The sequence below is a fragment of the Carassius gibelio genome, chromosome A17, assembly GCF_023724105.1.
Source record: "Carassius gibelio isolate Cgi1373 ecotype wild population from Czech Republic chromosome A17, carGib1.2-hapl.c, whole genome shotgun sequence".
Lineage (NCBI taxonomy): Eukaryota > Metazoa > Chordata > Actinopteri > Cypriniformes > Cyprinidae > Carassius > Carassius gibelio.
This window is the reverse complement of record NC_068387.1, coordinates 23,489,261-23,498,367: the sequence shown is the minus strand read 5'-3', so window position 1 is coordinate 23,498,367 and position 9,107 is coordinate 23,489,261. Positions and strand designations below refer to the sequence as shown.

General features: G+C 35.8%; 2 protein-coding genes and 1 long non-coding RNA gene across 3 annotated transcripts; 1 reads left to right on the top strand and 2 right to left on the bottom strand.

Annotated features, from left to right (window-relative positions):
• Positions 1-273: 273 nt before the first annotated feature.
• On the bottom strand, positions 274-3,648 carry LOC128031778 (uncharacterized). The gene is made up of 8 exons (XM_052620191.1): positions 3,427-3,648; positions 3,128-3,249; positions 2,907-3,045; positions 2,693-2,814; positions 1,596-1,706; positions 1,401-1,507; positions 1,167-1,266; positions 274-1,019 (listed from the first exon to the last, which is right to left on the bottom strand). The coding sequence occupies exons 1-8, from the start codon at positions 3,521-3,523 to the stop codon at positions 897-899; spliced, it is 921 nt and encodes a 306-aa protein (XP_052476151.1). The 5' UTR covers positions 3,524-3,648; the 3' UTR covers positions 274-896.
• On the bottom strand, positions 1,802-2,681 carry LOC128031779 (uncharacterized). The gene is made up of 3 exons (XR_008188171.1): positions 2,383-2,681; positions 2,069-2,264; positions 1,802-1,976 (listed from the first exon to the last, which is right to left on the bottom strand). It is a non-coding gene; the product is annotated as an uncharacterized LOC128031779 (long non-coding RNA).
• A 398-nt stretch (positions 3,649-4,046) lies between the features above and the next one.
• LOC128031777 (signal recognition particle 54 kDa protein) lies at positions 4,047-9,082 on the top strand. Its single transcript, XM_052620190.1, has 17 exons — positions 4,047-4,119; positions 4,479-4,595; positions 4,727-4,828; positions 4,918-5,009; positions 5,096-5,180; positions 5,378-5,482; positions 5,809-5,875; positions 5,964-6,021; positions 6,115-6,265; positions 6,357-6,505; positions 6,585-6,685; positions 7,256-7,342; positions 7,461-7,534; positions 7,616-7,724; positions 7,859-8,029; positions 8,121-8,216; positions 8,449-9,082. Exons 3-17 carry the CDS (start codon positions 4,751-4,753, stop codon positions 8,538-8,540), a joined length of 1,515 nt encoding a protein of 504 aa, XP_052476150.1. The 5' UTR covers positions 4,047-4,119; positions 4,479-4,595; positions 4,727-4,750; the 3' UTR covers positions 8,541-9,082.
• The last annotated feature ends 25 nt before the right edge of the window (positions 9,083-9,107 follow it).

Genomic DNA, 9,107 nt, shown 5'->3' with positions numbered 1-9,107 from the left:
TTGATAGTTGATAACAGCTATTCTGTGGTTGGAAACGAAGGTAGATAATTGTAGCGCCATCACTGCGACAAATTTCCCAACCACAAAGCCTAGTTTCTCAAATGATTAGAAGCATTTTGAGTGTGTGTATCTAAATGTTCTCTTGAACGCACAATCATAAAATGCAACTAAAATATAATTTAATCATTATTATCAAAATTTGAAAGTTTCAAAGTTTGTTTTGCCTATATTATCTATGATAGTGTTCTTGTAGGAGTACGAAATGCAAATATATAATTTTATCCTTGCTTTATAGACAGTCATTGCAATTAGCAAAAGGTTGTGCCACATTATCATAAACAATTTTTATATTTTAATAGCTATTATGGGTTAACAAACAAATTAAACTTCTCAACTTAAGTCATCAGTTGGTGACTTAGCTGAGTTTGCAATAAAACACAAAGCAATATAATATCAAGGATGACGTAAATAGTCTTCAATCACTACCTCTGCCTGTAAAAAATAAAAAAATAAAAGCAGCAATCCTTCCCATACTTCCTGTTTCAACAGGAAGAGCTGGAGACAGAAATGCATTTGAACAGATTATGAAACTAAGAAATAGGGCACTTACTGGAAAACAAATATATTATCTCTAAACAAGGACTACTTAATACAGCAATGCAAACATAACATGACAAAGAGATTATATGAAAATGATGTATAGTTACATAAACTGACAATTTTAAGTATGAATGTGTTTACAATCAAACTCAGATTTAAAAACTGACAAGTGAAAGTTCATCAAAAGAGGATACTTTGTGTTTAATTAAATCTATTCGCATCATTTGTCCTGTTAAAGGCATCGAGGCTAATTGGATTTATTGGTTCTAATGTATCATAAGAGTCTCTTCTGAGGGTTAAAGTACTCTATAAAGATGGATTTGCTTGAGAGAATCAGGATCTGTGTCATTTTTTAGATAAACAGAGTAGTCAAGTGGTACTTCCTCTATCCATCGGCTGAGTGCTAATGTCTCTAGGAACTGGAAAAGATAAAAATTGTAAACATTAGATTTGTTTTATGAATTCTTGATGTACTGATGTTTGGAATTGGACTGACAATAAAATAGAAATAGCAAATTCAGAAATAGCAAATTCAGAAATAGCATAGATTAAAAAAAGCTTCTTACAACAGCGTCCTGAAGTAAAGCAAGTGCCTCTTGAATGCTGGGTACAGTCACTAACAGTGCACCTTTCTTTCTGAAATTCTGACTAATAAATATCCAAGCTCTAAAAAAAAAAAAAAAAAAAAAAAAAAAAAAAAAAAAAAAGGAAGACAAGAAAAAAAATTGGTAATTTTTATTTAAACCTAATTTAAGACAGTTACTATTTATGATTTGTTTAATGATTTGTTAGGCACTTACTGCATTTGATCACTTGGTTCCATGAAGTATTCAAACACGTTGTTCATGATCAGAACGTCTGTATTTTGCACTAAGGCAGTCTGAGAGCGGATATCTGCACAAATCACCTATGCAGTGCATATTAAACATCTTTGTAAAAAAGACTATCCAGACAAAACAATTATCATAGGACAAAGAAATGGTTTGATTGATTACCTGAATTCTGTCACTGAAGCCATAATTCTCTACAGCCATCGTTTGAAGCTTGACAAACTCTGAGCTTATTTCAACCCCCACAAGCTGAGATGCTGCACTGTACAGGTAGCCCTGAGGAGAGAAAAATGATCTATCTGAGGCAGTTATATAGATGAACCTTCCGACCATGTTTTAAGCTGGTGTAGCCTAGTGGCTACAGATCTGGACTGGAAAATTGTTTAAGGAATAATTTACCCCAAAAATTTAATTTGCTGAAAATGTTCTTATTCAAATTGACTTCTTCATTGGAGCAGATCTGGATGTAAATTTTGCATTATATCACTTTCTCAGCAATGGATCCTCTGCAGTGAATGGGTGCCGTCAGAATGAGAGTCCAAAATGCTGATAAAAACATCACAATAAATTCACAAGTAATCCATACGACTCCAGTTCACATGTGTAAAAGAAACAAGGTCATTGTTAAGACATTTTACCTTTAAACAGTCAATTCTTGCCAAAATAAATCCATAATCCGTAATAATGCTTCTTTGGTGAAGAAGTCCATCCCATGTTGTCCCATCAGATTAAAATCCACTGACATATTAGTTTATAAATTTTGGACTTTTTTCGCTTGTAATTGGTGCTTGGTCTGTGCATATTCCTGTCCTGATTTAGATAAGATGATTTTCACTGGAGAAAGCAATATTATGGATATAGGACTTGCATTATAATTGGTTGAAATTGTTATAAACATGTAGCTTTTCACTTCACAAGATGTTAATTGATAGACTGGAGTCATATGAATTACTTGTGGATTATTGTGATGTTTTTATCAGATGTTTGGACTCTCGTCAGCACCCATTCAATGCAGAGGATCCATTGGTGAGTAAGTGATGTAATCCTAAATTCATCTGTATTTGTTCCTGTATCTGAAAATCAACCATCTACATCTTGGATGGCCTGAGGGTGAGGACATTTTCAACAAATATTAATTTTTGGTTGAACTATTCCTTTAACCCCTTGTGCCCCAGGGGGATTGTTCCTGTAAATCTCAGGTAATTTACAATCAATAATGATGAGTTTAGTTGTGTATAGTTAAACCATTACCAGCAACTTACCCCAAACAGCACAGCTCCAAGTCTAGATCCCACATCCACCACCAGTTTTCCTGTGAGGTCTGGAAGAACATTGTGGAATAGGAACTGGAGCTCCGGGATTGAGAAGGAATGCGAGATGAACTCTGTGAAACATAAAAAAATGCATATTATGATGTGGCTTTATTATTGCATGTATTTATGTAATACATAGCCCAGTCTCCATGCAAACACTCACCCAGTGGTGCTGTTCTGCGCGATCCACAGTCGAGGCAGTAGTTGCGACTCATTTTTCCCTCCTCACACAATGAATCCACCGTTTCCTCATCATATAAGAATGCATCCACATGTACAGTGGGATGAGGTTTCTGTTGAGTCTGAACATTAAAGTATGCTTTAGGATCTCACAATGTAGTTGTGAATGCCAAAGTAAAATACAAAAAAATCTAATGAACAGACCTTCTGAATAGCCGTAGACTCAGAGGGAACCATAGCCTCCAATGGCAGGCAAACCCTTAGGTCTTCTGCAATACTTTGAAGAATAACACTTTGGTTATCCACCAGGAATTCATCCAGTTCATCTGAAAATATAGATTAGAAAAAAAACGGATTTACAAGTAAATAATCAAGTGCTTAATATTGTCTAAAATAAGATATACTTTAGATAAACTGGAGAAAACACAGAACAAATGTTACACCTTGCATACAATCTAACAATCTGACATGACAATAACCATAGATTTCAATCGTGCATTTACCGGAAGTTTTCAACCATTCTAACAGCTTTGGAAGATGTTGTCTCTCCGTCTTGGACAACACCTGCAGAATTTCTTTCTTTGCATCGTTAAAATTCATTGATTCAAGCGCTTGATACTTATCTTACGACAAACACACTCTATGTTGCAAGCATACTTCTACTGAGCAACACATGGGTCTGCTCCTGCTGTATGTATGCATTAGTGGGAAACGTGTGACATAAGTTAAGGTAGAACGGTACATTTTTGTCATCTGATTAATTAACTATTCCGGGTTGTAAAAACACTATTTATATTTGTAATTTTAATCGCATTATTTAGATTTTAATGACTCTTAAAAGTAAAAATCCAATCTTTCTGTTCTAAGTTCAAATCAGTTTTATGTACTTCTGTTCCTCCTTAAGATTTTGCTCCATGAGCAACATCTCTAATGTAAAGAATATTTTTTTTTTAAAGAAATAAAGATGGTATAAACATATATTTTAATTTATATACACAGACAGATATTAATTTTACTTAAGTTAAATGAACAACGAGTGAAAACAAATCTTAAATACAAATAATATTTTTCCATAATAAAACGCTAACTCTTATTTTACGCGGAAGTAAAGTCACGTCACGGGATGTTGGGAGTTAGATGACGTCTGTAGTCTGTCGCTGTTCCACTCGCCGATAAAACAGCAGCTGCGAGTTTAGGCAAGTAATATATAATCGAAACGTATGTCTTAATATTAATCATTTGGTTACCGAGAATCTTAATTTGATATTGTTTTGATTTAAACATGATTTAATCATGTCTTTAATTAAATCGACCATGCTAATTGGGTTCACAACGGACGTCTGGCCTCATTTCTGCACGGAGTCAGTCTTAGAAAACATACAAATATATATTCTATTATGATTTTATAATAGTTAAAATTACTCATGGGTGTGGCAACGTTTATGTTTTGACATAGTAACGATCCATGTCATCCAGATTCAACCAGGACATGGCTTCTAATAAGAGAACAGCTCATCCGCGATAACATTGTTATGATTTGTGTTTGTTTATTAAGGTTGAAAACATAATTGCTCTGGTTCCCCTGAAGTCTCGAGGTTCAGAGCGAGCAGTGACAGGAGGATTGTTTTGGGGGGAAACCCCACCACATTGGAAAGTCTCATTGACCTAACAAGTAAAGAAGTCTACATTACATCAAACACACTTTTAATGTCATCATTCAGTTCTACTCAGTGCTTTTATGACTGATAGCTGGGTGGTTTAAAAATCTTGGCTACCTGATGTAACTATAACCCCCTGTTGCAGGTTCACAGCTCTCAAACCGCAAAAATGGTTTTAGCTGATCTGGGGAGGAAGATAACCTCAGCTTTGAGGTCCCTCAGCAATGCCACAATCATCAATGAGGAGGTACAGTGAATGTGATGCAAGCTTAAAATCAGGATTGTTCAGCAGTGTGGCCCATCATAAAATGTAAACTTCTTAACAATTTTATTTAGGTATTAAATGCTATGCTCAAGGAGGTCTGTGCTGCTCTACTGGAGGCTGATGTGAATATCAAGTTGGTAAAGCAGCTTAGAGAAAATGTCAAGTAAGTAACAAGTTATATTTATTTTTTTGGCCATTTTATATAGTAGATTCCCTATTATAAAATTAATTTTTGCTCTGTAATCTCAGGGCAGCCATTGATCTGGAGGAAATGGCTTCTGGCCTAAACAAGAGAAGAATGATCCAGCATGCTGTTTTCAAGGAACTTGTCAAGGTAAATGATGGTTTGCTATTTATGTCTGATAAATATTGGATTTCACATTGTTCCTCTGGGAGTCTTGTAATTGTTTACACCCTGTAGCTCAGGAGCTTTCATCATAACATAAAGAAACTACATTAAACTAAATGGAATTGACTGCCTGATGATAGATCTGTATTCTAGAAGATAAATACAGAGTGTTTTTATTGCAGCTGGTGGATCCCGGAGTGAAAGCCTGGACTCCCACGAAGGGAAAGAACAATGTGATCATGTTTGTGGGTCTGCAGGGCAGTGGGAAAACCACAACATGTTCTAAGGTGAGCAGATCTTGGGTCACTGAGATTTTAGGTTATATACCTCTTTTCATACAGCTAATCATAAACGCAAGAATGTTTGGAGGAAGAAAACTAAGTATCAACAATCTCTCTTTTATATGCAATCCTGTATACATTATATTCAGTTAATAATGTATTTATTACTTACCATCAGTTCTGTTTTTACGCCGTGTATCTTGTGTTACTATTGTCTTTATTGTCTCTATTTACTTTTATCTTTTACTTCTCACTTTTTATTACATATATTGCTGTTATTTCTAATTGCCATGTGATGGGCTAGAAAAAGTTGACCTTGTTCTTTTTTTTAGTTGGCATACTACTACCAAAGAAAAGGATGGAAGACATGTTTGATTTGTGCTGACACATTCAGAGCAGGTATGCTGACTCTATCTTTACATGTATTTGCACAGTTATACTTTCTGCACATCTGAAAAAAGTCAAATTGTTTTGTTTGTTTATGAAGGTGCCTTTGACCAACTCAAGCAAAATGCAACAAAAGCCAGAATACCCTTTTATGGGAGGTAATAAAAGTTTTTCTTTTAAAATACCACACTTGTAATGTATTTAATCTGCTTACCAAACCTAATCATTAATTCATGTTGGTGTATTAACAGTTACACAGAAATGGATCCAGTGATCATAGCTGCAGAGGGTGTGGAAAAATTCAAGACAGAAAACTTTGAAATAATCATTGTGGACACTAGCGGTAGACATAAACAGGAAGACTCACTTTTTGAAGAAATGCTTCAGGTGTCAAATGCTGTGGTAAGTGAAAGAGTTCCTCTGTTTTGATTAAACATCAAACACTAATATATAGTAAAACGCAAATTATATAATTAATCGTCCGTTCCTACAGCAACCTGACAACATCGTGTATGTGATGGACGCCTCCATTGGTCAGGCTTGTGAGGCTCAGGCTAAGGCCTTCAAAGACAAGGTAGATGTGGCTTCTGTTATCGTCACCAAACTGGATGGTCATGCTAAGGGTGGTGGCGCACTCAGTGCGTAAGTACAAACTTTTATGTGCTTTACTTTCAGCACTCAAGTAAGTAAATGCAGGGGTTGACGTAATTTATGTTTACAGTGTGGCGGCCACAAAGAGTCCCATCATTTTTATTGGCACAGGCGAGCACATTGATGACTTCGAGCCTTTCAAGACTCAACCCTTCATTAGCAAACTGCTTGGTAAGGTTTGAATATGGTGCAGAGTTGCTGTTTAAAGGAATAGATAAGATAAGAAAAATAAGAAAAATTCCTTAAAATGTGCTTATCCACAGGCCATCGAAGATGTAGATCAGTTTGTTTCCTGATCAGAACAGATTTGGAGAAATTTAGCATTCCTTCACTTGCTCACCAGTGGATTCTCTGCAGTGAATGGGTGCTGTCAGAATGAGAGTCCAAACAGCTGATAAAAACATCACAATAATCCACATGACTCCAGTCCATCAGTTAATATCTTGTGAAGCAAGATATGGATTGGAGTCCATGGACTGGAATGGTGTGGAATACTTGTGGATTATTGTGATGTTTTAATAAGATGTTTGGACTCTCATTCTGACGGCACCCATTCACTGCAGAGGATACATTAGTTAGCAAGTGAAGGAATGCTAAATTTCTCCAAATCTGTTCCAATTAAGAAACAAACACTACATCTTGGATGGCCTGAAGGTGAGCACATTTTCAACTCACCTTCATGATTGTTCAGTGGATGTTGGAACTGTGTTATTTATGTTGCAATTCTTACTTTTACTCTAGGTATGGGAGATATTGAGGGACTGATTGATAAAGTGAATGAACTAAAGCTTGATGACAACGAGGAGCTAATAGACAAGCTCAAACATGGTAACTAGAACAATATTTTTTATAAAAATGTGTATTTTTGTGTATTCAGTGTTTTTATGCTACATAAAGATATTTTCCAGTGCTTTTCACCATCAGATATGACATTTCTCTCTCTTAGGTCAATTTACACTCAGGGACATGTATGAGCAGTTTCAGAACATCATGAAGATGGGACCCTTTGGTCAGATCATGGTAATGACAACTTTTACTGAAAGGATATTTAATTATGAGTGGTTCTTTTCTTTTATTTATCTATTTATTTTTTGTCTTCAGGGCATGATCCCAGGCTTTGGAACAGATTTCATGAGCAAAGGAAATGAGCAGGAGTCTATGGCCAGACTAAAGAAACTCATGACAATAATGGATAGTATGAATGACCAGGGTATGTTCTATATTTGATTGTTTTAATACTGGTTACAAACAGAATAATGCATTGACTTGTCTAAATTGGAAAGTTTAGACATAGCTTTGAACTTGAACAATTTAGTTAACATAGACTGTGGTTTTTCATCTCAGAACTTGACAACAAAGACGGTGCCAAGCTCTTTAGTAAACAGCCTAACCGCATCCAGCGAGTGGCCCGGGGATCTGGAGTGGCTACCAGGGATGTACAAGAGTTACTCACACAGTACACAAAGTTCGCCCAGATGGTCAAGAAGATGGGAGGCATTAAAGGCTTATTCAAAGGTTGAGTGATTTTTAAACTTGATTAATTCAAAATGTGTTAGTTTCATGATGCATTTAAAAATCAGTGACTCATGGTATCATTGTTTTAAAGGAGGGGATATGTCCAAGAACGTCAACCCATCACAAATGGCAAAACTGAACCAGCAGATGGCTAAAATGATGGATCCCAGAGTGCTTCACCACATGGGTATAAGCTCCCTTTTAACCCTAAAATGCTTTAATTTCTTACTAGACCATGGGCAGCAATATTTGATTCAACTTCAATAAACAAAGGGCAGTTATTGAATGCAAGTATCTATTTGATATGACCAATTGCATTTTTGAATGTCACATGTCACTGTGATGCATGTGAGGATCTGTGAATATAGATGGCGGATGTAAAAGCCTTACTTAAAAACATTTATCTTTTTTTCTATTAGGCGGCATGGCTGGACTGCAGTCCATGATGAGGCAGTTTCAGCAGGGAGCTGCTGGCAATATGAAAGGCATGATGGGATTTAACAACATGTGAACCTCAGAACCTGCAAACAGTGGATGCAAAAGAGTTTGATGGTTTTAGTAACCAAAACTTGGGCGGATGAAGATGGTTCTGTCTTGCCACAAATAATTGAATTCTTTAAATGGTGTAAAACAATAAACTGGCTCATTTACATGTAAAGCCCAGTGCTTCTGGAAAAGGATTGATCATGGGGGCTGTTGGAAGAAATTTTGCTTCCTGAGATCAAGTCCAGCAGTGTCTTGTGATGTCAGAGTCACTTGAATGCTTCACAATATTGTCAGACTTACTGATAGCTGACCACTTTCACGATCTCTAAACTGGAATAAGGGTAATGACGTAAAGGTTGTATGATTTTACACCGTAATTGCTATGACCATCTTCATAGCATGAGATATTCATAAGTAGAAATCATGGTTTATTTTATAATTAAATATAATTTCTCGACTTACCATAGAAAAGCTTTGGCTTTGTATCGAAGATGGACACAGTAGTTGCAAAAGAGTATGTTACAATATTTTGTCAGATATAATAAAATTTATATGGCAACATTTTAACAGCATTTTAATTGTCTTTTTATCC

Coding starts and splice junctions, on each gene's coding strand:
- LOC128031778 (XM_052620191.1), bottom strand. CDS start 3,523: ATGAATTTTAACGATGCAAAGAAAGAAATTCTGCAGGTGTTGTCCAAG. Junction 2,815..2,906: donor GCGCAGAACAGCACCACTGG/GTGAGTGTTTGC, acceptor TATGTTTCACAG/AGTTCATCTCGCATTCCTTC. Junction 1,020..1,166: donor CTTTACTTCAGGACGCTGTT/GTAAGAAGCTTT, acceptor TATCTTTTCCAG/TTCCTAGAGACATTAGCACT.
- LOC128031777 (XM_052620190.1), top strand. CDS start 4,751: ATGGTTTTAGCTGATCTGGGGAGGAAGATAACCTCAGCTTTGAGGTCC. Junction 6,506..6,584: donor GGTGGTGGCGCACTCAGTGC/GTAAGTACAAAC, acceptor TTATGTTTACAG/TGTGGCGGCCACAAAGAGTC. Junction 8,030..8,120: donor CATTAAAGGCTTATTCAAAG/GTTGAGTGATTT, acceptor ATTGTTTTAAAG/GAGGGGATATGTCCAAGAAC.